Here is a 27,245-nt window from a genome sequence, read left to right on the forward strand (position 1 = left end):
CTTGGTTTCCCTCAATCACAATGAACACATCTGATGGATCCTCCTCAGCCATGATGTTGTGGATCACAATCACCTTCATCATATTGTCTGTGTAATCCTCACATTCCTACGTGTTAAAAAGAAAGAAACAAAAAGCATACACGTTTTATTTTATTTAAGATGCTTTTTCAATATATTTCAGTTTATCTAAAGAGGGGAGCAGACAGAAGATGAATGGAGAAGGGGAGAACAGGGGATAGGAGAGGACAGGAGAGAAGAACATTCGGATCCCTTGAGTTAATAAGTAATCTGTTATCAATATGACAAACCTGGCAGTCATGAAAAAGATCTTCTTGTCTTTCCCCGAGGTAGCTAATGAGGCAGCAGATAAGGAGATCCCTTTTCTTCTCAATGCTCTGTGTCTGTAGGGAGATACCATTTAGTGAAAAGACTAAGTGGAGTGATTTACTTACATTAAGACTGAATTACTTCAAAACAAAAACATGGTTGATGCCTCTCTCCAGCTTTCAACGGGTGAGAGGCTGGGTACACCCTGGACAGTCAATCACAAGGAAACATAGAGACAGACAGGATAAACAACCATGCACGCACACACTCAAACCTAAGGTCAATTTGGAGAGACCAATTAACCTAACAGTCATGTTTTCTTAATTTGATCTGTTATTGTATATTTTACATGTTTGTATGGGATATTGTATTTGTTTTAAATGTTATATACCTATGTGGTATGTGACTTTTGTTGTTGGAGGAAGCCGGAGTACCTGGGGGGAACCCACACATGCACAGGGAGAACATGCAAACTCCATGCATAAAGACCAGGTTTTGAACCCAGGACCTTCTTGCTACCCACTGCCCTCCATAATTACATATTTGTGAAAAAAGTCAAATAACATAGGTCTTTCAAAGTGTCCAGCAGAGGTTTCATCTTGGAATCAGCAGCTCCTCCTTTGGCACGCATAAGCTGCAAAAGATAATCACAATCCTCAAAAACACATGGCACAGTTTCAAACATTTTTAGATGGCCACCAGAATGTTCAAAAAACTGCCTCTCATTGTCAAAAGAGCACGAATTACAGACAATGCATGTGAACGAAAGGATGTTGCCTGGCTAGGATGACTGTGAATGATGCCTTGACAAATGTGTCCTCAATGCACCCCATGTCTTGACAGTGCAAGGGCAATCTGCATGAAGGCAGGGTATGGAGTGGACTCGACCAAAATACCCATGTATTAGCCTGATGTGTTTCAGCAGGTCTAATCTTTTTGTGGTTGTGAAGTTGCACAACTTGCATTTCCAATTCATTTTCACATAACTGAGGACTTTGGTTAAGATTAACCACATTTTCAAGGTCAATGTGATTTATTTCATTTAGAAACTTGCATACCTATAGGGCTTTGGAGCGTGATGTCACGGGGGGTGGGCGTGGAAAGGATTTTGGCCCGATCCGCCATTTTGGGGGTCTAGCGCAAGTGAAAAGGGAGCGAAGTCACACACAACAGCCATGGTTCGTATTTGCTGTGTGGTCAGCTGCAATGTTCGATCACATGACCGGCAAGAGAATAAGGTTGAAAATGGTTTATCTTTTCATTCTTTCCCAACCTGGAAGCAACATGAGGCAGCTCGTGTATTGATGTTACCAAACGAAGGCGTCTAGCCTGGATAGCAGCTGTGAGACGAGCTGACGTGCAGTTCTCTTCCATCTCCAAATACCTGTTGGTGCTTCAGACATTTTCATTCCGGTAAGTTCTAAATATGTTCATATCACTCTTTATAGCCTATTAGTTTTATTTTCTATGCGCTCTGAGCTCATAGCAAATTAGAACAAATATCCTACTGAGTGATTTTGCAGAACTACCTTCTATCTATAGAGATGCTAATTATTTGGCATTATTGCAGCAAACCAGCCAATGAAATGGATGAAACACATCATGACTGGGTTCCAGCGCTACACAAGGGACCTGCTGCAAACATACCACCATGCCAATCAGATTACTTCTTCCATGTGAGGGTGAAGAGTTGACCCTTCTGGATAAGATGGTGAAGGTTTGCTGCGTTTTGGTGAACAGTGTGATAATAAAACCAGGGAAGAATGAAACCTGCTCCTGTTAAATATTCTTAAGTCTTGTGCTGTTAAAATTGCTGTATTTTTTCAAAAGATACAGTAAATAAAGTAATGTTAGTAGTGGGTGATGTCATGTAAACACTCATGATTTTGTGTAAACATTTTGTCATTTGTAAACTATAAATGACATGGATTCTACATTGTAACTGATGTGATGTTCTATAAGGTGGTTTCAATTAACCCTTGTATGGTGTTCGGGTCTGTGAGACCCGTGTTCAGTTTTTTTCAAAAGAAAAATTAAACAATTAATTATTTTTTCACGTGTAAATGTGTTGTCTTTCCACTCACTCCACTTGATTATAACTGATTTATTTATAACATTTTATATAAAAGAAAAACGAGAAGCACATTAATTCATAAATGTGATCTAACAAAGGTAAAGGGAAAAAATTAACCATGTTTGCTGTTCATATGTCTTGTAATTGGGATGAAGTAAACATCTGTTGAGTAATTTAACATAAAATTGTTTGATAGTGTTAATTTGGAAAGCCAAAACTCTAGCGGGTCCACCAGACCCATGAACACTGGCTGAGTAACAAAAATACGAACATCACACAAGGGTTAAAAAAAAAAAGAGGCAAAAATTAGTTTGTTTCTTTATTCAACTTTTGAACAGTGGTACTCAGTCAGTATATATTCAGTAAATGCAAATTATTTACACGGCAGTGCACTACAGGCATAAATGTAGACCCCTAGATAAAACATTATGGGTCATTCCCACAACCCACAGCTTTACTGTGTTCCAGCAAAGTATCCAATAGCAGTGACAACTCCTCCAAAGTAGCAAGTGGGATTTTTCTGTTTTGAGGACGGCTCCTTTTACCTGTCACTACAGATGGTCTGTTTATGTTTTGATCAAGAGCCTTTTTTTGGGCAGCTGAAGAGGAGAAGTCTATCTTATGGCCAACCTCTGGCTGTATCTTGGTCATATTACCCAGCAAAACCCAGTATGCAGGTTCATCTGTAACAGTCCTTATGCCACAGATCAACACTGCTGCTTCTACATTAAACAGAAGAGCAGCGACATGGCTGCAGGTCTCTGCGACTCCGGCCTTACAGCTGCAGTGGGCGGCTTCAACCTTCCCTGTGATGCTCACAGTGACCCATGGCTGCAATGCTGGTTCATTCAGTCTTTGAGAGTGCAGGACCTGAAACACACACAGACAAAGTTCATTTAAAGACAAGAACTATGAGCCAAGGCCGACGTAAATGTGTTTTATCTACTTTATCATAAATGTAACAAAGTGTTTAGAAAGTTAGCACATACATGTAATTTTTCATTTCTTTATGTGTCCATCTATAGAACGCTGCATGTTATAGTGTAAATCTGCCTGCAGAAAATGAACCTAAAGTATGTACCGGTAATGCAAGGATGTCATCACTTTAGAGATGGAGAAAGCATAAAGTGACAATTATGAATCCCTTAATATGATAAGGAGATTCTGCAGGTCATTGATCAATATATAAAATTAAAATAAAATGTATTTTTAGTGACACAAGATACAAAACATGGAAGCAAGATGTTTAATTAGGATTATTTATAATAAATATGAATAAATTAGTGCAATTTCTTTAACCATAAAGAATAACAATCCTTCAGGAGAATGTCACATCAATGCACTGAACTCGCTATGTTATCCACCTAACAGCCTCCACATGTTGTCACTGTAATTTCCCCTCATGAATGAATTTATGCTGCACTAATTTGAATGTTTGCAGGGAAATCAAACGCATTTCACTCGCAGTACTCGAGCTGACTTACCTTTGCTTGAATGACGACTTGTACGCGCTGATTCCACAGATAAGGTACGAAAATATGTCAGGCTACGTCAATAGCGGTTGGTCTTCAGGGTTTCTACTCCACGGCCGTATTTCATACGGGTCCACATTTCCAATGCACGCTATTTTCTGCAAGTACCGCTGCTTCGCCTCTGAATGAAATCGGTCTCTATACAGTTCATTCTCTTTTGAGCTGCTTTTAAGCATCTTTCTTGTAGTCGTCGTTCCAACACAGTGTGTTTGGTTTGATTCGTAGACCCCGAAAATGGCGCTGCGCTCCCATAATGCATTGCGGCGTGACGTCAACTCCAAAGCCCTATTCCAGCAGCAGCACAGCTCCCTCTGCCTTTCGCTCGCTGGCTGTCGCATGCCTTCGCCACATACTGCACAGTAGTGATGTGTCAGTCACGAACAAAATGGCTCTTAGAGCCGGCTCCTTATCGCAAGCCGTGGGTTTTTGGTTTTTTTTCTTCCCTTTATCTCACCCTCTCTCACACTTTTTTCCGCTTCACTCCGCATGTGAGCTTTGTGCTTTGCGCTGGGCAGAGGGGGGAGGGGCGGTAGTCACACTGGCAGTAGCACAGGAACAGAGCGGGAGAGAGAGAGCCAGGGACAACAACGTCTAATTTATATTTAATTGTGCTGCGGTTTGCAGTGTTTTGAGTTGTTTCACTTTAAATTGGTTTAAAAGGAAAATGCTGAACATTTAAATAGTTAAAAGTTGAACTGTGACTAGTTGGTTTTTGTATTATATGAATATTTATTACATTTTATGTGGAGTGAATAAATAAAAGTATATTTACAGTGGCCCCTAAAGTGAAGGATATAAAAAAACAACAACAGCAATAGAATAATATTAAACACAAAGTGAACCCGTCTTCCTTCATTAAATAGGTTCTTTTAGATGTTAAGGAGGAATTGACTTAACCAGGCTGGCGGAGAATGAAGACAACCGGACACCTGCTGCAGATGGGGAATCAGTGAACTTTTATTGAGACAGAGACAACCTCTCAAAAACAGCTCACATCAAGAGATTCCAAATATTTGCTGTGAGGATGGGTATATATTCTCTAAAACTTACAGGAGGGGGTTGTGAGGAAAGTGCTGCATTAGCAGAAAAACAACTCCATAAAAGGAAAGCGGCCTTGGGTGTTCTAGTCTCTTCGCTTCTTATCGCTCTCAAGGCCAAAGTCGTGAGCACACATTTTTATTACACAGTTGCACAGTAACTTTAAAGCTGAACAATATTTAAAGCTGAATAATGTTTGATTCAGATTATATTTTCTTCAAATCCCCCTTTTGACCCATCTTAAATGGGTCAACACACAAAAATAAGTAACATTCAAAGGAACACAGAGACGTGTCGAAGCCTGGCTCGAAAAACTCCTCGGGTCTTTTCATTTGTCTTTATCTGTCATTGTAGATGAGGAGAAAAGAGTCCAGGCACCACCCTGCCCAGGGGTCGGCTGCAAGCAGTCTCGGTTCCCGATGAAAGCAGTAACAGCTGTCCTGCACACAAGGGTACAACGAGTTAGTGCAACCAGGGTAGTGACACAAAATTAACAGTTCCTGTAACTCAGCAACCAAAAAGCATAAGTAATGATAAAAATGTGGAGAGTACAGAGTATACTATAATAACGAGAGATATAAACGTGAAAATGTGAAAGAATAAATCAACCGTAAAATAAACTCAGAACGGTAACTGCTAAGGACATTCAAAAGTGAATATGGTAAAACTGGAGAGGAAGTGGTGGGCAAGACCCTAGGGGCTACATTTGTCATATTGGGACTGTCAGAAGGGGGCGAAGCTTTTGAACTTGAAGGTGTCAGAAGTGTCGGGGGCCCTTCACAGATCAGGATTATGCCAATGGGAATGAGACCCAGGGCCAGGAAGCAAACAAAGACGCAACATCTTTGCCTGCCTGTCATTTCAGGGGGAAAGGGCCAAGACATGTTTACTTAGCTTGGATGTCGTCTAATAGAGGATGATGGGGCAGAGAAAGGTGGTCCAGTTCCCCCCACCTCGCCAAGGGCGTGTTCTAGGAGTTAAAGAGCAACAACCTGCAATCTGTACCAAAAAATCTTCATAGTCCCACCGGAAAATCATAAGAGTAATAAACGATTCAGCTCAACAGACAAGTATCATGTTCAGGTTTCTCCAATCATTAAATCACTATTATTGCCACAATTTGCTTTATTCACCCTTTGGGCAATGTTATTCCAAGAGAGAGAGAGAGAGAGAGAGAGAGAGAGAGAGAGAGAGAGAGAGAGAGAGAGAGAGAGAGAGAGAGGGAGAGAGGGAGCGAGAGCGAGAGCCCCTAATGGCCAGTTAGTGGGCTCTAGGTCAAACTGTCCCCAAATTTGTTCTTTGTTATTATTACTTGTTTTCATGTCACTTGTCTGTTTTCTACTGCACCCCTCTCACCAAAGCAAAGCAAACATTAGCAGCACATTGACCGTAGTCAGGCATCCTCATTCCATAGGTGCTATAAAACATTTCCTGTAAAAGAATCACAGTTTTCAAGACAGGGTGTGTCTCCCCCAACACTCTCACCAGAATACAGTGTAATAGCATCCCCAACTCCTAACCCATAAACACCGTTTCTTCACACATTCGCCCAGAAATCCTGTAATAGAAAAACATTAAAACTGTAACCCTGTAGGGAAGAAAATGTAAATGGTAACGCTGCGCAGTTACCTCTGTAAGCAACACAAGACACAAAAATGGCATTTACAGGTTCACTCATCCTCGAATATTTTGTCATCCTTCTACTCCTGTAAAAGAAACCCACATAAATTCATCCCCCCTTTTATCCTATCTAGGTGGAGGTGGTTAACCTTGAGTCATGGTCAAGTCTTGTCATCTTTTACCAGTCAGTCCGTTTGTTTTTATTCCCAGTCTTTCATCCATTCATCCGTTCTTTGCTGATAGTGAAACCTGTCGTCGCATCTAGTTTCCACACTCAGCAAAATGACGTCATCTCAAAAAGAAACAAGAACTTGAGTTTGGATTACCTCGCTGAATCCTTTTTTAAACAGGGACTCTCGTTTCTAATTGTCCCCACAAGTGTTTCCTCCAGAACCCATTTCAATGCGGAGAAACTCACTTACAACAATTTTCTCGCCGACGTGTAATGCTTGTAATTTCCGATGTGCAGATCTGCTTAAAGAAAAGATTCACAAACAAAAATCAGTGCACTGTTCAAAATATAAAACAAAATAAAATGAAAAATAACAAAAACAAAATGCAGACGCCCGGGTCTTAGGACTTGTCACTGAATATTCTTCCCATCAATAAAAATACCAACCTAAACCTACACAGAGTCAAATCAACACCACCTCAACCTTTTCATATTCATAAACCTATATGTTTTGCGTTCGTGAAACAAAATTGAACCATTAAGTAAGTTGAGCTCCTGAAATGTTTTAATTCTCTTAATTCTGCCAGTTTATTTCAACACTTATTCAATGACTTTTATTCAACTACTACTTGGTCACTCGACTTTTACCTGTTCAAATTGCCTAGGGTTCAACAAAGTCTAGATCCCCGTTTTCATGAAACTTGAACGGTGTACGATGATTTACTTACAGTAATTTAGAATCATCACTCAACCTAGCTCTACTACTGGCACTGCGTGACTTTTCTCACACTGGAAACCAGAATTTAGTACCGAACTTTAATGCCTCAGGCAATCGCGTTCAAGGGCTGCCCCCCCTTCTCTTCTTCTTTGTCCGTGTGTTCCTCCTTTATTAAATCTCCATCACAATGACGTGGCGCTCTGAAATAAAACTCACACTGTTAATTCCTCGTTTTCACTCTGCACCACTGCTCAGAGTGTTTTCTTTTCTTTTTAGTGTAGAGTAAACAATTAAGTCGAGGCCTTAAGCCCCAGATATCTCGCACGGGCATCATTTTCATAACCAAACCGCTCCGGACTCTGCTCCCCAGACCACACAAATGCCCTCTGGGCTTATTATTATAGCAAATTCTGTATTTGACTTTGTTGTGTGCAGCATTGAGCCTTTGTCAGTAAAGCATTCTTCATTGCAGCAGCTGGAGCATTGTGTGTCACTTCTTAGTAAATTAAATCAACATTTTGATTTTAGTGCATGGGTATGTATCCGTTTTTACTCCCTCAACAAGTGCATAAGTGTTCATGTGTGTGTTTCCCTTCATTCTAAGTAGGCGCATGCAGAAGTGTGTGTTCGTGTGTTGGTATATGTTTGTGTTCATCACCTTCCTGTTCTGTAGTTTAGGTAAACCAGCGGCCTGACGCATGGCCTAGGGTCCTCCCCTCCTCTTTGGGTCTGTTTTCATCCGTTGCAGCTGCCCGCATCTTCTCCTTGTACCTTGACCCTTTTGCTTCTGTATGGTCCACGGCCTTCTGCAGCTCTGCTGTTCGGCTCTTCTCAGAGGTCAGCATCCTTCTGCTCACCGTCCCTTTTCCTCCGGGCTTAATGCGCGTCTCGTCACAGCTCTGTCAGCTGACGCAGCCTGGGAATTTCCCCCGTGTAGTGAAACGGGCTTTAGGTTTAGTGCTCTCCGTCTCTGCTGCATGAGATCACTCTTTTGCAGCACTGTTGACATCCTCAAGTTGTTGTTGTGAGTCCAGCTGCTGTGGCCTTCAGGGGTCAAAGGGTCAAAGATGGTCGCGGAGAGGGCAACGATGGTAGAGGGGAGGGTAGGAGTCCAGGTCAGCTTCGGCTCTCAGAAAAAACAAAAACAAAACAAAACAGGCGAACAGGAAAATGATGTTGTGTTGGCTGTGCTGTGTTGGCTGTGTTATCCCGAGAGGGGAGAAACAACGAGATCTCGTCTCCCCCCTTTTTGTTTTTGTTTTTTTTTTTTTTTTTTTCACCATATAATCAACTCATAACCCCTCAAGTTGACAGGACAACACAGGTACGTGTTAAAATTCTTAAGATCCTGTTTAGAAACCTAAAAAGGAATTTCCTATCATTCAGTAGTCATTTGTCTTAAACAATCAACAAAAACATGTCCCAAGTCGACCCTTTTAACCACTAAATTTGTCGTGTCCTCACTTAATCCTCAGACCAGTGTCTTTGTCTTTTGACGTTACGTTGTTGTCCTGCAACCCAAAGCGTTTAATTGTCAGTAATGTATAAACTATATCATTTAAAAACAGGTGTATGTTAAGTGTCGCTACTTTAACCTTGCATGTACGTGCACATGTATGTAAGCTGTTTCTTCATTGCATGTATGGGTGCGTCTGTATATGGGTTACTTTAACTTTTTCTCAAACGAGGCATTTCTCTAACACGCACATGTGTCTGTTCCTCACCCTTCTCATATCTTTCTCTGGTTGTGTGTGGTTTTATTTGTTTCAGTGATTTACCAGGAACATCTTTTCCTTTTCTCCATGTCTTCCGCCAGAGGTTAACACTTGTGACATTCAGGGACACAGCACCCAGAGCAGTTCAGCGAGAAAAACCCGCCTCAAACTACATTCTCTCTTTTTGTTTTACCGGGAGGGGTGAGGACAACTCTGGTGTCCAGCCGTGAATTTTAGCCAAAGCTTGGCCTGTCTTCTGCTGCCGTACTCAGGCTTCCAGGTTAAGAAAAAACACCTGTATGAAGACACTAAACATACATTTAGTATTTGTATAAACATAACTGCCTAAGTCATTGAACTCTTGAGGAGGGTGTATTTCAGAATCAGAATCAAAATCAAAAACTTTATTGTCATTGTCATGAGACCGACGACATTAAGAATGGTCCCCGATCATTGCATCATCCCTAGTAATATCAAATATAAAAAAAAACAATAAAATTCAATCAATAAAATAGATAGAATACTTAAAATACTAAGTATTCCCACCGTCATGCTTCAGACCGTGCATAGATTAACACAAGAGTGGCATGGTGGACATTTTTGTAGTATTCAGATGTGTTATTGTAGTTGGATAACAGCTGTGTTTGAGTCTATTAGTCCTTGCTCTGATTGCCCTGTACCGTCTGCCTTAGGGCAACAGTTCGAACAGGGAGTGGCCAGGATGTGAGGTGTCTTTTATGATGTTTTGGGCCTTTTTAAAACAGCGGGCGTTGTTTGACTCTTTACTAACTTTAAAACCCCACCATAACAATTTCTCACTGACAAACTTCTATGCATCCATTTAAACATGCGAAGCCAGCACAAAATCACACACATACCCCTACAGCAAAGCTTTAACATAACCACAATGCAACTCCTCCCTTAAACGGGAGAAATCACCCTGAATCAACCAACTCTATATAAAACGTCAAACAAAGATAAACCACAAACATTTCTACACTTCTGTGTCTTCCACGCAGCACAATAGGCAGAAAAACACCGATTACTCACAGTCTACAACAAAAGAAAAACCTGCTCTTTTCACAACTCTCACAGCTAAAGTCAAAACTCTTACCCAGTGCCTCTGAAATAATAAAAAAATCACCAAATACTCGATTACTCTTTTCACTCGCTCCCCCTCACTCCCTTCTTCCTCATACAGCATACACGCTCGCTCCCGCGGACCCGCTCGGCCCCGCGGGCTCACTCGGCCCCCACCTTTTTTCTCTCACAGAGACAGAGAGAGACCCTTTTCCTTTTTTTTTTTTTTTTTTTTTTTTTTTTTACTTCGGTCTATCTGCACAGAGTTTACCTCATCTCTTTCCTTCTATGGGCATGCACACTTCCTGTCTCACACACACAGCCCCTCTCTCAGAGAGAGCAGAAAAGAGTTTTTCCTTTTTTCAACACTCAGGAGAAATTCAACAGACAGTTTATACCACTATTTTACACTTTATTTACACACCGGTAATTTATGTTCTATTTACACACGGGCCCGCATAGACATATGCCAGAAGAGGTTACCCCTAACTTTTTGACTAATTTAAAAGCATCTTTCAGCTGTTTTCCTCAATGACTCTTTCTGCTTTTTTGCTTCTTTAGGCTGGTGTGTGGAGTTGATGACTGTCTCAACACATGTTAATTGTTCTCCCAATGTGCTAAGAATAACACCGGGACCCCAACCATCATCATTAGTTTCTCGATCTAATTCTCCATCCATTTTACTGTCAATGGAGGAGTGTTCTTTTATTGATTTTAAAGGAGAATTTGGGCCAGCTGGGTTTCTGCCTCTGTTAGGCACTAATCAGCTGGGGCGCTGCTTTAAAGGTGAGTCAGCACTGAAATATCCCTTCAGGTGTTACCAAGCTTCTACCAAACCGGAGTCTGGCGGGTAACCTTGCCTAGAGCTTCCTGATAGGGGTGCTAGTTGGTTGTCACCTTGTTCACACGTCTCATTCACACTTCATACATTACCTGCAGTCACTCATTACCCTCCTTATGTATGTAATAAATGTGTAAAAAAAAAAATTCTATGTGTGGTGTATTATTTTAACCAAAAGAGGAACCTAGTTCCTTTAATTGTGTAATCTGTGAACAACGGAGAACCAAAATGTCCTGCCCAGTGTTCCACAGCAAGCATTCAGCGTGTATTTATGTGTGTCCAATATCAAACAGAACATCAAAACATTTAAAACACTAAAATCATCGGGGTTTTAAGAAGAGATCCGTTTTCTCCTATTGATCAAAGGGACCCCTCCTATGGACTCCAACCAGTACTTCTCTTTTTTAAGTTTTAGAGGATCTTTTCTAATAAAGTCCTCTGGGCCTTCCTAACCCTTCTGTAGTTTAGAGAATATTACTAAAAAATATTCTCAAGGCCTTTAACCTTTTAATTTGTTTAGAAAGGCGTTACTAATAAACCCTTTCAAGGTCCCAGACCTGCTGAGGTATGTATCCGACACCGGAGAGCAAACCCGTCGGCTGCAACCGTGGTCAGGCCTCAGTTCACTCTTATCTTTATTCACTTATTCACTTATTTCTTATTCACTTATCTCTTATTCACTTGTCTGATTCTCAACAAGCCTTAAGTAAGCCAGACAATTTTGGTTATGAATTACTAGGAGTTTGGACACTAAGTATTTTTATAATGTTCAATATAGCAGAAATAAAAGGTCTGCTTACCTTGTTTTTTGTGTGTACACAGCTTTTGTCCAAACTCCGTTCACTCAGACCACGGCCGATGTCCTCCCTCCCGTTCCAGTTTGACCTGGAGCGGATCCTGTTCGTGACGCCAATTGAAGGATATAAAAAAACAACAACAGCAATAGAATAATATTAAACACAAAGTGAACCCGTCTTCCTTCATTAAATAGGTTCTTTTAGATGTTAAGGAGGAATTGACTTAACCAGGCTGGCGGAGAATGAAGACAACCGGACACCTGCTGCAGATGGGGAATCAGTGAACTTTTATTGAGACAGAGACAACCTCTCAAAAACAGCTCACATCAAGAGATTCCAAATATTTGCTGTGAGGATGGGTATATATTCTCTAAAACTTACAGGAGGGGGTTGTGAGGAAAGTGCTGCATTAGCAGAAAAACAACTCCATAAAAGGAAAGCGGCCTTGGGTGTTCTAGTCTCTTCGCTTCTTATCGCTCTCAAGGCCAAAGTCGTGAGCACACATTTTTATTACACAGTTGCACAGTAACTTTAAAGCTGAACAATATTTAAAGCTGAATAATGTTTGATTCAGATTATATTTTCTTCAAAAGACAAAGCACGTAAAAACTCCAAAACACGTACAAACTCTGAAGCACGTACGAAACACAACAGAAGTGCTCCAGAATGCTAGGCGCAGTGTTGAGCTTTTGTTACCTAGTGGCTACACAAGCCTGCAAGTACCAACGACAAATGAACATTTTTTTATTATTATTTGAATATATACGAGTGCTTGTGTATAAATACACATATGCTTTCAATTGTGTAATTTAAGTGATCTAGGTAGCTCTGTTTTGGAAGTTCAGTTAACTCTGGGAATGTGCTTTGGAGTTTTTACGTGTTTTGTCTCTAGGGGCCACCGCATATATTTATATATAAACATATATAAATAAAACCACTTTTTTTTACATTAGTAATTCCTTTTGTGCATAATTTTATATTATTGTTAATAATAAATTAATTAAAGCAACAAAACAACATGAAGAGCCGGTTCGGAGCCGAAAGAGCCGGCTCTTTTTAGTGAGCCAAGCCGAAAGAGCCGGTTCTCTAAAAAGAGCCGGAAATCCCATCACTACCGTCTCGCCTGTGTGATTAGCATCCGCTGTGTTTCCCGGGGTTTCCTCTTTGCCCTGTTCCCTTCTCATATTTAGTGTCTGTTTCTTTCTCTGCTCGTCGTTGCGTTCTTTTTGTTATAAAATTTCAGCACTCATCTAGATGACTTCCTCAGTCTCAGCTTTGCATATTGACGGTATGGAGTCAACAATGCCAATGAAACTGACCACATCCCACTGTTGGTGGTGCTGTTTGTGATCTGAGACTGACAAAGTCACTTGGATAAATGATGAAACTTTCTCCCATTGAAAACACAACCATACCTGGATGACTAAGCATGCTTTGAGTTATTATATGTTATAATTGTATTTATTATATGCACACACATTTTTTAAAACCTTCTTCTCATTGATTTTATTTTATTTTATTTTTTTATTGAGGATGAAGACTATGAGCCCCGACGGCCCTCATCCTCTACATGGCGACATGCAGCAGCTCTCACACCCAAGCAGGCCAAAAAGGTGAAAACTGGAAAGGCTAAACCAAAGTTCAAGGAAAATGGGTCTCCTGGGGTGGAAGAACTGTGGAAAGACAGGAATGAGGAGGACAGAAATCCTAACCCCTTCAGGTTTAAGCCAGCAAGGGACCCAGGCCCTACATTTAACACCACAACAGCATGGTCTCCTCTGTCGCTGTTCCAGCTATTCTTTTGTGAGAACGTTGTCAGAACAATTATTGAGAACACAAATGCCAATGCTGCAAAGAAAAGGAGGGCTGGCAGCAAGTTTCCATGGACTGCTCTCACGGTGAAGCAAGTTTACATCTTCTTGGCAATTCTTCTTTACACAGGCCTTGTAAGTGTACACCACAGAGCTGACTATTGGAGAAAAAAATGGCCTTATAACTTGGCCTTATAACTTTCACTTCCCTCGTGACACTATGTCAAGAAACCATTTTGAAGCCATCTTGTGGTCATTGCACCTTAGCAGCCCAAAAGATGACGAGGACAATTAAAATAAAAGAAACACCCCAGAGTACGACCGGCTTTCCAAAATAAAGCCACTCTACAACCAGATTGTGACTGCCTGCAAAGCCCTTTTCCAGCCATATAAAAACATTTGCATCGATGAGAGAATGGTGGCATATAAGGGTAGGATATCAATGAAACAGTTTATGAAGGACAAACCCACAAAGTGGGGATATAAACTGTTTGTCTTGGCTGATTCAGACACTGGCTACACCAGTAAGAGTGAGGTCAGCACAACATATGGGCTTAGCTACTCAGCTGTTATGGATCTTTTACATCTGTCATTGCTTGGGCAGGGCTACATTTTGTATGTGGACAATTTTTACACAAGCCCTACACTCTTCAGTGACCTATATAAAGAAAAAAATGGCTGTTTTGGCACTATTAGAAAAAAACAGACAGGCTTTCCGCGCACGCGCAAAAATTACTTTCCTAAGAAGGCTGAGAGGGGAGATGTGCGCTGGATAAGGAAAGGCGAACTGGTGTTTGTGAAGTGGACTGACACTCGAGAGGTCACAATGTGCTCCACAGTGCACAAGGCCTTCAGCGGGAAGACTGTGAAGCAAAAAGTGAAGGAGGCTGCAGGTTGGACAACAAAGGCTGTACCTGTTCCAGATTGTGTTGTAGACTACAACAAGAACATGGGTGGTGTTGATTTGTCCGATGCTCTGATTGGTTATTACACTGTCCTTCATATAACTATGAAATGGTATAAAACTTTGTTTTATCATTTCTTAGACATTGCTGTTGTTAATAGTTTTCTTTTTCATATGGAGTTATGCAAGAGGCAAGGTAAGGAGCCAATGACACAAAAAATGTTTCGGGAGCAGCTTGCCAAGGAGATGCTGGACTTTGCTCCTGCCTCAGCATTACCACCACCAACACCATTGTCTAACCTCACCTGCATGCCATGTTATTTTGGCAGCAATGCAACAGATCTGAGGAGATATTGCTGGAGGTGCCAGGATGTTGGCATCCTGAGGGTGAAAACCCCAATTTATTGTAGGGCTTACGACGTCGCTCTGTGCCTCACATCAAAAAACAACTGCTTTAAAGACTGAGAGTCTCTTCTGTTTCTGCTGTCTTGCTGACTTTTCCTTGGTTCACAGAATATCTGATAGAGCAGCTGATATTCTTTCTGTCATGGTCTGGGTGAGTGCCAGTGTGTATCTCTTGAGCCGGCAGTTCAACCTCTCGGAGGAGCCACTGTGTTCCTGCTCATTGCTCTCACCTGTGGGTAATTAAGCTGTGGACTTTAAAGGCCACCACACTCAACCACTCTTTGCCAGATTCTCAGCTAACTACAGTTAGTGCAGGCCACCACTGTGTTTTGTACACTTTAATAGCAAACTACCTTGTCTCACCTTTTATCGCTCTTTCATGACTACTCACCAGATTACCAGACGCAAATCTCCACCATACTACAGTGGAGAGCTCTACCTGGATAGTAGGTAGGTAAAAGGGTCTGCACACTGACAATTACCCTACAGTACACCTGTTTGGGTTATGACAAACTTTGAAGGAGAATTCAGGCTGGACAATTCAAAACTTCAGGACAGAACACTTTAATTTGTTTTATTCATTCAAAAGATTGTTTAAAAAACCCATAGAAGTCACCTTTTTATTGTTGTATTTATTAAGAGATATGTATTACTTACAAAAAAGCCACCACACAAATAGGATTTGTAGAATATGATGGTGGACATTTAAGAGATTATACAGTGTTTAAAATCTGTTCACCTTCAATAGTTGCATAGTCTGTTTAACACTCATCGACAGCATGTTTCTGCAGAATAATTACAACTTACTAATTATATTACGTTTTGGTTTTTTTTTAAATGCAACTTGCTGCCACAAGATAGTGACATCAAAACTAAAGACAGATATTCAACATGCTCATGGAGCTGACATCCCACTTCATTCAGAAAGTTGGAGCAAGTGAAGGAGAGAGTTAAAAATCACATTGAGTTCTTTTCTCCACCAGAATACTAGCATTGATGTTTGCATTCTAAAAGCTGTCTGTGTCTACTTAAAGGAAAAGCCAGATGACCTATTAAAGAAATTCTTGGTAAGTTGGAAAAGGAACTGTTGGCAGTCACAACGACATATTTTCATGTAAATGCTCCACATTTATATTTTATTCTTCATAGACTGTAAACAGATACTTCTCATTTTTTCTTCACCTCAGCGTAGAGTTCCTCTTGGCCATTAACTCTCTGTGTTAAGCTGTTTTCTGGCTTGTTGACTTTCACCTGTGCGTACACCGTACCCTGCTGCTGCCCTCTGTCCTGCATTGAGTCAGAGGATGCTTCATATCCCAGCTTAGAGAAGCTGACCTCTCCATAATGGATGTTTTCTTCCTCTTTTTCTGTGTTATTTGCTGGCCCTTCAACAACCTGCTCTTCATGAGGTTGAATCTATTAAAAAAAACAAATAAGAAAATCTGTGATGTAGACCTGTTGAGTCCATTCTTAATCATGTTTTTAGAAATTTGAAATCATGTGACTGTGGCTGTTATAGAAATACAGAAGTAAATATTCATGGAAACAGGCAGGTAAAGTGATTGAACAAATTTAGTATCTTCTTACCTGAGTGTGTTGTATAGTTTGACGCATTGACTTTAAGCACCTGGACATAAGAGGCAATAAAATAAAATATTTTTATACTAAATATATGTATGAGTAAATCTAAGCTTGGTGGGAGAAAAAACACATTTTATTGTGCAGCTAAAATATGAGTGACAAAATATCATGTTTCCTACTGTCATGTGTGATACTTGCCAAAGAAATATTGTCAAGAAAATTAGTAAGATGGTCCCAGTGATTCCTCCAAGAACTAGTCCCAGTGTGAAGTGATCATTCTGCTCTCCTGGTACAAGATAAATATGAAACACCATGTGAGTCAAACATTGTATAATAATCTAGACACAGAAAGACAGCCATTGCTAAAGTTTTTTCACATCCTCTTTAAATTTCAGTGTAGCAATGTAACTGAGAAATAAGTAAAAGCATCCAGTCAAGAAGAAAAGGGCGCCAAGGTCTGTGCCTATAGACTGTGTTGCTCTTGATGGGAACCCAAATATAGACAAAACGAGGTGTGGAAACAAACTTAAATTTAACCAAGGGTGAGACGTTTATTTAGGCTTAACACAAGAACACAAACTAAAGAGAAAACTAGAACACAAAAGTAACCTAAACTGGAAAACTACAAGGAACCTAGAAAACTATGAAACCTGGAGAGACAAGGAAAGACAAGAATGAGTGACAACTTACAACATAAAAACAAAAGAGGGTGATGAGGGAAAAGGAAACAAACAGGGAACACGACCCTGTCAAAGTAAAACAGGAAACACTAAGGTGCAGACTTAAAACACGTGGCCAGACACCGGGCCAGGAGGAAGGAACACACAGGGGAACGAGACAGACTGGGGAAAGAGGGAAACATGGAAACAATTAAGAAAGACAAGACACAAGGAGTGTGTGTGTCAGAGAGAGAGAGAGGAAGGGAGTGAGTGACACTGAGGGAGAGAGAGACAAGATGGGCTGGGGAGAAGAAATATGATGCAGGAGACAGGGGAGACATGAAATATGAGGAGTATGTGGGAACAGGAAAGAGAGACCCAAAGGGGAACACCTACAAGAGAGAGAAACATACATGAACGGGAAGACAAATTTTCACAGGATGCAGGGATGATGGAAACGCAAAAGGAGCCTAACACAAGAAAGCATAACACAGGCAAACACGAAAATTTCAGACACAGAGTCAACTAAACTTTAGGATGACTGTAACACTAAATCGTAACCTGTCTTAAAAATGCAAAAGTCACAAAACCCCAATAACCTCAAAGCTAAAAAATAGAAAACTAAAACATGACAACACAAAGAAATCACAAATCACAATAAAATCAAAATGACTCAGAGCCATGACAAAAGAGGAGAAAAGCAAGTCATCGGTTCTTAACAGCTCTGTTAAGAAAGAAAAACAAAAACAAAATAAGGGAAAACAAAAATAAATAAACAAAGAGAAGACAACATTACCTAAAGAAATAATAATAATAATAATAATAATAATAATAATAATAAGTAAGACTATTTAAGGTGAATAAATATTTTCAAGTCTAACGCATGAACAACCACACATTATAGGATAAAGTACAAGATTTGAACTTCATCAAGCTAAATGTACTTCCTTCTCAACTCAATTTTAATGAATACGTCAAAAAATTATTAAAAAAACAGCTTATGAAACTTAGTGCTGAGTAATTTTACCTCCAACAGTCATGTTAATCTCTGCTGATGTCTGATTACCCAGATCATTAGTGGCCACACAGTAATAAACTCCTCCATCTGTTACATTGAAGCTGTAAATCTCTCCTTCAGATACTTTCACAGCTCCATCTCTGCTCTTCTTGAACCAGGTGAAGTTGCTGACTGGAGGTTTGGCTCTGCTGGAGCAGGTCAGGTTCACCCAGCTGCCTGCTGACATCAAACCTGATGGACTGATGGATGCTGAGGTGTCTTGAGGAGCATCTGGAGAAACAAAAATGGAAAGAATTATCCCATAAATCATGTTGGTCTCCTCAAACTTTCACACGTGTCCCTGCTGCTAGACACCTGAATAAAATTAGTAGGTCATTAGCAAGACTTGACTGAATGCTGAGGTGGCAATCCCAACCCAACTCAAGTAAATTTAAGTAAATGTCAGTGCTTGGAAAAATGTACTTCTAAAAGTAATTTTATTGCACCATGTTCATTCACTCATGTGCTGCTGTAACATGAAACAAATGGCTGAATCGCCACCTCAGCATGCAGTCAAGTTCCACATAGTCTTGCAAATGACCTACTAATTTGATTCAGGTGTGTTGCATCAGGGATACGTGGAAAGGTTTCAGGACACCAGCCCTCCGGGACTGCAGTTTGACACGTGTGTCTTCAACAACAAACTCTGATTGTCTTACATGAAACACTGAGAGTCTCTTCTGTCTCTGCTGTCTTGGTGTCTTTTCCTTGGTTCACAGGATATCTGGCAGAGCAGCTGATCTTCTTTCCATCATGTGTGTCTGACAGAGTGATGTTCTGCTGGATTTTAGTTGTAAAGCTTCCATCTGTGTTTTGCTCTATTTTGTTGTGAGAGTCTTGTGTGAGATTCCAGGTGAGTTGAGGAGGTGAGTGTGGACAGGGAGTGAGAGCTGAGCAGGTTATAGTGACAGACTCCTTCTCCTTCAGATCACCTGAGATTGTAATACTGGGCCTCCAAGGAGAATCTGTGGTTTCACATAAAATCACACTGCTCTTTGCACCACTGATTAAAATCTGCAAACCTAATGCTTTCAAAACCTGTTGTAAATTCATACTTTGATTTATAAATGTAATCAAGTCTTGAACATAAAAGTGGAGCAGACGTTATAATAAGAAACAATTTTCTGAGTGTCATGCTGGGACAATCATTACAACTTTAATACAAGATTTGCTCAAGTGATATTGATTATATTCAAAAAATAGATCAAAGACTAGATAGTCAGTACTAAATGTTAGTTTAATGTTAATGTGATACATAAACAAAAAATAAACAAACAAACATACTATTACCTGTGACTGTTATTTGAAGAGGATCACAAGCTGCTGTTGCCTTGAATGTTTCACTCTCTACTCTGAAGAAGTATTTGTTTGTGTATGTGGTGGTTAAATTAGTAAACAGAGTGGTGCAGTCTCCCTGACTCAGGTTTCCAGTAATACTTATTGGATAGATGCTAACTGCTCCACTACTGTTGAAGAGCACATTGTTTGCCTCGTTGGCAAATTCGGGATTATTTTTAATCCACACTCCAAAAATTTCACTTTTGCTGTTAAATTTCTGTTCTCCTTTGGGTCTGAACCTACATGGGATTTGCAAACAAGATCCACTCAGTGCTTCCAGCTGCTTTGGTGCAGTTATGAAAAGGTCTGCTTTATAGGAATAACCAGCCAAAGCACCTGTAAATACAATTTAATGATTAATCCATTCACATATCAGTATTAAACAAAATAACTACATGTTTTTCTACTCCCAAACAAAACTCTCATCTCTGATTAAACTATTTGCTACACTTTAGTTAGCGTGAAAAATTTTTTTGCATATTTCCATTTTAAATTAAACATTTAGCTGATATTCCAGAGATGGTAGGAACATTTCCACCACCATCTGCTGTTTGGATGTAAGATGGAAATCTTCATAATCAGAGTTTCAAAAACTGTCTAGTGTAATGCTTGAAAGTGCCACCAAAGTTTTTTGTTCCTTAGGTGTTAACATTTTGTACAAAAACATTTTAATTTAAAGTCAGTACAAAAAGTAGGTCTATGTTCACTCTGTTAGTAAATGAAGTTTACGTTGTAAAATAACTCCAATAATGACTTTGAAATACTGAAATACTCACCTGAAACAAACAGGACAATCAGTAACATGCTGACTGTCTCCATGTTCACACACAGACTACTCTACTGCCTGGATTAAAAAAAGACAATTTCATGTACGGAGCTCTAACACTGTACTTAATATTTTTAAAGCTGTTTTATCATAAAAATGTTCCTTCTTCATTTATACAGATCTTGTTTTTATTTTCTTGTAGGATTTTGCTTTGAAACATGGTGAAATATAAAAAATGTAACACAAAGCAGTTCATATAAAACTTGAACATCAGTAAGTAAGATTACTTTACATGTGCCTGTCAGTGCAATGAAAGAAAAGTAAAAAGTTATTGAATAAAAGCAATAAAATGTTTCCTTACCAAACAATCCCAAGTGTAGAATTATTGTTTTGCAGTTTTAGAAGAATTACAGTGGACCGTGTCGCCCAGCTGATGTTGGAAAGAAGGAAGTACAGAAAGAGAACTTGTTTAAGAAAGTGCAATAAAGTCAGTTTATCACAAAGCTGCTGGAGGCGTCACTCGATGCCTCTGACAAAAACTCTTCAGTTCTGCTTTTCTACAAGTAGGCTACTTACATTTACATGTATCTTTTAGCATGTATCTACTGTTGTAGATCACATTGTTTGGATATTTGCCAAATTGGGATTTATTTTTAATCCACACTCCAAAGGTTTTTCTTGTGCTGATAAATTTCTGTTCATCTTTGGGTTTGAAGCTACATGGGATTTGCAAACAAGATCCACTCAGTGCTTCCAGTTTCTTTGATGCATTTATGGAGAAGTCTGTTTTATTAGGACAATCAGCCAAAGCATCTGTAAATACAGTTTCATTATTAACAAGCTGCTGTTCATTGTTTGTAAACTGTAAACTGTAAACTGTTTACATTTTCAATCACAACACAAAGCGCTGGCTCTGTGTTTCAGGTTGTTTTAAAGTGGGTGAAAGTTAAATTACAAATGAATCCAATAATGTCTTTGAATAACAGAACAATCAGCTCACCTGAAACAAAGAGAACAGTCAGTAAAATGCTGACTGTCACCATCTTCATCTGGATTCACAAAATACAAACAAACAATAAAATCAACAAAAAAGTGAATGATAATGATTTAGTTATTATTATTTATATCTGTGGTGCTGTGTGCTTTGAAAATAGCTGAAATATTAAAACAAGGTAAAATCACATGATGTGTCAGTCAGTTGACTGAAGGAAAAATAAGAAAAAGGTTAATTTATAAAGTTAATGAATACAATGAGTAAAATGTGTTTTACTGTAACATTAGGCAGTTTGTAAGGAAGTTTATAAAGACGACATGCTCTTTAAGAAAGACAAGTTCAAAATAATAAATGTCTTTCAGTTTAGAAAGTTAAGAAATAAAAGCAGTAAAATGTTTCTTTACCCCACATTACATCTGATGATTGTCTTATGAGTGAAACAAAGCAGCCTTCAGCAGAACTACTATAAACTGTAAAATACAAATGATCATCTGAGGAAGTACATGTAGAGACACCCACTGACTGTAGCGCTGCATAATGAAGTCTGTTTTGTGCCGCCTGCTTATTTCCTGTGAAAAAAGTCAGATGTTGCCCTTAAAGACATTTTTAACTTTTGGTCTGTCGAAGCCTCTGACCTTAACCTTACACAAGTGATTGAATCATTCTTAGTATGATATATATGTACAACCTGTGCTAACACAAATCATGATGATGGACTATGACAGACTGTATCTCTCTCTCTCTTTTTTTTTTTTTTTTTCTTTTTTCTTTTTGGCCTGTCCCGTTTGGCTCTTTTGCCATCAGAATTGTTGTCTAAAGGCAAAGAAAGATGCCCAACGGATTTACTTTACCAAATTGACCATCCCAGCCTTGCCGTAATGGTCCATTTGATTCACCTTTTATTGTTTATTTTATTTTCACTTACTGAATACGGGACAGACTTGACTGGGGGAAAGAAGGGGAGAAAGAAAGAGGGAAAGAGAAACAGCTGAGAAGAGGGACGGGGGAGAAGGGCAAAAGACAAAAACCAACAGAACGGGCAGAGAGAAAAAAAATGCATATATCAATCACCTGGATCACCTGCTGAGAAAGAAAAAAGAAAGCAAGCAGAAGAGAACAAGAGTAATAGAATAAACAACATCACAATGATATATGGGAATATGACAGTAAATACTAAATGTTAAACATTATTGTGCAACACATAAGATCAACAGAACACAGTGTGCTTTGAGGTAGGAGCCAAAAAGGTGTAGTTTGTGGGTGTGATCACCCGTGTGTACACCTGTGAGCATGGACGCGCTTGTTTTTTGTTTTTTAAAAGGTTCCTTCATGTAATAATCTGCTAGAGGGTGTGGGGGGGCCACAGCCCCGTCCTCCAGGGCGTGAAGCAGGTGTGGAGGAGATCAAAACTCCAGACATCCAGAGGCCCCCAGAACACAAGAGACCAAGGAAGACCAACAGAGGGGCAGCTGCGCCACTGTCCCGGAAAGAGCTGAGGAGAGTCCCAGATGAGGGCTCACTCAGCAGCCGCGGAGCAGAAGCCAGGGGGAGTTGCAGTGACGCGCCCGTGAGCTCCGCCGGCAGCCAGCTCTGCCTGAGTGACCGAGCCCCAGGCCGAGAGGCCGGGGGCACCCCACCTCCGAAGTGGCCCGAGCGAGCCCCAGGCTCCAGGCCCCGATAAGCGGCCGCCAAGGAGTGAGCCGGTGTGTACCTGGACGCCCATCCCCGGACACAAAGAACCACCAACGCACCGATGTCTGAGGGGGTCCGCCACTGGCAGGGGAAGTGGTGGTAGGGGGAGATAGGCCTCCAAACCTTGGAGGGCCTGAGATGTCCCCAGAGAGGTGGCGCCTGACACCCAACCTGACATATAGACACAGACATACAGGCACACACAGATACAAACATCCATTCCCACCCTCATGCTCTCATATGCACTTACTCCACACTCAACCAACGTGGAGATAGACATAAAGAGACGTTGTACACACGATCACACTCCCCAAGCGTACTCTACAAACCGGGTCTAGGTGCCCCCGCCCCTGGAGGGGGGAACTGCACCCAGACCCAGGTGGTGTTTCCCTTTTCCCTGCGGTGGGGGGAGGCAGACCGCCCCGACTCCGCAGCAGCAGGAAGGCTCCACACTCCAGACCGCAGTCGGACGGCCAACTCCTCCTCCTAGTCCTAGCCCCCCTGCTCCAGCAGGTCGCAGAGAACGGGGGTGAGAGAAGACTCCAAACCTCCCTCCACCCGCTCATTGTAATGTTGATGCATGTGTGTTCTAAGGTGCATTTAAAACCCAGGAGGGCTTGGAGCTACCTGCCAGAGAGCAGCAGGTAAGCGCATGGTCCCTCCTGCTAGCCCTCAATGTCTACGTGTATTTAAAATTGAGAGGTGGGCAACGATGCCAGGGGTGGGGTGTACACCCTGATGGTACTTTGGACTCCGTGTATCGTGCCCACCCCCAAGATCCTATATGTATGTGTAATGAGAGTGTGAGTAATGTGAATGTCTAAGTTGTGGGGAAAAAAAAAGACTGTATCTCTCTCGCTCTACACACACACGTTATCTGGACGTCCAGTATCAAGTGTTGCTTGCCTTTGACTGCTGGGCCCTGAGAGGCCATGCGTGTGCTGCTGGAGTGGTGATACTGGAAGATAGAAGTGGCAAAGCTGTGGGACCTGTTTATTCTGCTGTTTGGTAAAGTGATTCATTTATTAGTAGAAGCTTGGTAAAGGTTTTGAATTAAATTTTCTCCTTCAAGCAATGGAAACACAAAATTGAATTCAATGTAATTGTTCTGTGAGGTATTTGGCTACAGAGGATCCTTGTGGTGAATCATCAATCGTGTAGCACAGAGGTTCCCTGATGTTCCAACTTCTGGCTCGCTGATGTCATAAAATGTATGTTTTAGGTCATTTATATCAGGGAGGGTAAGAAATGTTGGTGAGATCAGTAACAGCATGCTGAGGCTGAACTCCTCCAACCTACGCGTGCCGCTGTGTCTCCAGCTCCTGGTTGAACCTTTCCAATGGACCTTTTAATTGGGACGTATTCAGAGGGAACATTTCTCTGTAACAACATTTGTTCAACTGCACACTCATTTACTCTGCACTTCTCTTCTGCTCTCAGTCTTGCACACTTACTTGCACACACAGTAGATACAATGAGAGTTCATACTCTCTGGGCCTTCACGTCTCGGCGTTACGCTGTTGCACACGTTGATCTGTGAATGCACTAAATCCTGCTTCTGTGTGCTGTCCTGCACTGAGACTAAAGAAGGTCTCTGCTTTGGTTTCATCATAATGAACATCTTCATTTTCTGCTGTTCTGACTGCTTCTTAAAAAAGACACTCTGTGAAATCACACAGACCAAACACATCAAACAAGCCCTGTGCTGCAGCCAGAGATCAGGCTGACAGTGATTACCACAATAGACAATGAGGAGCTGGAGGAAAACTGTATTCCACCTTATTTTGTTTGTTTCTTCATCAGTTAATAATTATGCAACGAGTTGATACCATCTGAATAACCACTACAATGTGTGACAGTCGGCATATATCAGTAACGTGGTCAAACACAGAAACTAGCTCCGTGCGGTTGCAAACAAAAAAGGAAGTACAGACAGAGAACCCGCTACTTAAGAAGATGCAATCTTACTTTAGTTGCAAAGCTGTTATAGGCCTGACGTGATGATACCAAATACAACACTGCAACATCAGTTTTGTCCTTTCTGCAAATATCCTGTAATAGACAACACAAGATAATTACTTATCACAGTCAAACAACCTTTTTACTAACTTAAGTTAATTCCAAACATGCATTGCAGCTTACAGAATACATATAACTCTCAGTATGAATGTCACATTATATCTGTAGACATCAAATATGCAGGTATTGTTAAGCTATGAGCAGTCACAGCACCACCACAGGAGCGATGCGGTAAATGGCCTGTATTTGTATAGCGCTTTTCTAGTCCCTAACCGGCAACCTTCCGATTACAAGGCGAACTCCCAACTCTTGAGCTGCACAGCCCAACACACAAAATTTGAGGTCAATAAATACAAAAAGGCATTTTATATTTTAGTTGCATGCCAAGAGCAGTAAATAAAAAAATATCTGAAAAAATAATAAATGTGCTTCATCTTCATTCTAGGAGAGTTCAAGACATTTGTACAAAAAAATATGTTTCATCAGGGAAAGACATATTTCAGTGTAAATAAACTGCTTTTGTGACTTCAATTTAATGCCTCCTTTTTAAAAGAGTTTATTTTCAAGTTGTGTGGAAGCACTGCTGACACTAACTTGTATATACATCACACATGAACATGTCAGGGCTAACAGATGGATTCAAGTGCAGACTGCGTTGTGGTAAGCAAAAGGTTGACAATTTATTAACACAGAAGGGAAACCATAGTGATGTGTATATAGAGTGAATGGGGCAGGAAGGAATCCACACTTGCTCTCCACTCAATCCAAACTCCGCCACTCCTCTTCTCACGCACACTCGCCCACAGCCACTCTCGCTCCAAATTCCACTTGTGTCGACACACACAGGGATCAGGGTCCACCACCAGTTCCGGGGAGATCTAAACACAAAGAGTCCGATTAGATCAATACGCCACACAATACCGAGAGAGTTTCTTTGAGGAGAACTGAGAGCACGAACACGTGAGGTTCAACGTTCCAGTGCTGACTTAAATAGGCAAGGGAGACTCCGCCTGATCAGCAATAGGTGTAGTAATCACCGCAGGTGCGTGGGCCAAGGGTGAGAGCCCACAATGACCTCCACCCAGGGAAGCAGGAGAGAAAAGAAAACAATCCTGTGGCCAACATGAGTGAGCCGGAGAGGCACAGGGACCATGACAGAACAATCTGAACATGATGAAGAGAACATCCACACATTTCTTCTGCACCAGGAGGTGTTGTTTTAAGTCTGTCCAAAATAAGAACCATGTTGTTGATATTGTAACTAGGGCAGTTAACTTTATCTGGGCAAGAGTTCTGAGTAATAGAAGGCTTGGTTCACTTTTGATTCACTAAAGCGGAGCACTTCATGTTACTAACACTGCTGGGTTTTAATTCTTCTCTCAGAGAGGAGAGCTTCCCATACATAAGGAGACATACCCAGAAGATGTTGTTGCATCAGTTATGCTTAGACCTGGGGCCCGTTCTTCGTACCTCGCTAAGTAGGTTAGCCGGATTAGATTGTTGACGATTTCGCGTGATCCTGGATCAGTCGGTTCCCCGAAGCTCATCCGGGACTTGCTGTCATAGCAACAGAGCCGTAAGCGTAAACCTGCTCGGGAGCAGGTTTACTTTATGTAAACAGGATTAGATCGCGGCCACGCAGGTATGTCCGCGTCATCATACGAAAGCAACAGCGACATTCCGCCACCGTTTCACCACAAATAAATAACATCAATGTAACTAAAGATAATGCAGCACTTGATCCTTTTATTGATTCCACACAGATACATACAGGTCAGTCCCTAAAAAAAGGGAAATGTACGAGTAATCACGCTATGGCATGTAGGTGATCACGCCAGATGCAACACACATTCCACAGTAGAGGAATAGCAAATTACGTCGTGTAATCAAGATGACAGACCACGGCTATAAAAGCGAAGGTGGAAGTGGGAAGTTTGTCGCAGCCATGTCCTGTCCGTTTCTACGCGAGCCACCCATTGCGGAAGGTGCAAGAGTGATAAGGAGAGTGTTCAGAATCCAACGTATATTGCGGGATAGACAGGATCCTTTAGCACAGCGCGACAGTGTGCTCATAGAGAGATACCGATTTTCCCGTGAGGGTATCA

General features: G+C 41.0%; 1 protein-coding gene and 2 long non-coding RNA genes across 3 annotated transcripts in view; all 3 read right to left on the reverse strand.

The window, feature by feature from the left end:
• LOC309714697 (B-cell receptor CD22-like) overlaps window positions 1-21,113 on the reverse strand; it is a 118,145-nt gene extending 97,032 nt beyond the window's left edge. Inside the window, exons 1-6 of the mRNA XM_082547328.1 lie at window positions 21,012-21,113; window positions 20,797-20,865; window positions 20,446-20,513; window positions 19,622-20,005; window positions 18,991-19,296; window positions 18,302-18,562 (exon numbers count right to left, since the gene is read on the reverse strand). Of these exons, the coding sequence (XP_082403454.1) occupies window positions 18,302-18,562; window positions 18,991-19,296; window positions 19,622-20,005; window positions 20,446-20,488 (994 nt within the window). The 5' untranslated portion in view covers window positions 20,489-20,513; window positions 20,797-20,865; window positions 21,012-21,113. The remainder of the gene's footprint in view (window positions 1-18,301; window positions 18,563-18,990; window positions 19,297-19,621; window positions 20,006-20,445; window positions 20,514-20,796; window positions 20,866-21,011) is intronic.
• Window positions 2-847, reverse strand: LOC309714734. The gene is made up of 3 exons (XR_014279009.1): window positions 719-847; window positions 309-401; window positions 2-106 (listed from the first exon to the last, which is right to left on the reverse strand). It is a non-coding gene; the product is annotated as an uncharacterized lncRNA (long non-coding RNA).
• Window positions 4,867-12,499, reverse strand: LOC309714730. The gene is made up of 2 exons (XR_014279002.1): window positions 12,143-12,499; window positions 4,867-12,014 (listed from the first exon to the last, which is right to left on the reverse strand). It is a non-coding gene; the product is annotated as an uncharacterized lncRNA (long non-coding RNA).
• Window positions 21,114-27,245: the final 6,132 nt, after the last annotated feature.

Source organism: Aulonocara stuartgranti, assembly GCF_965226115.1.
Source record: "Aulonocara stuartgranti genome assembly, chromosome: 9".
In the NCBI taxonomy this organism is placed as follows: Eukaryota; Metazoa; Chordata; class Actinopteri; order Cichliformes; family Cichlidae; genus Aulonocara; species Aulonocara stuartgranti.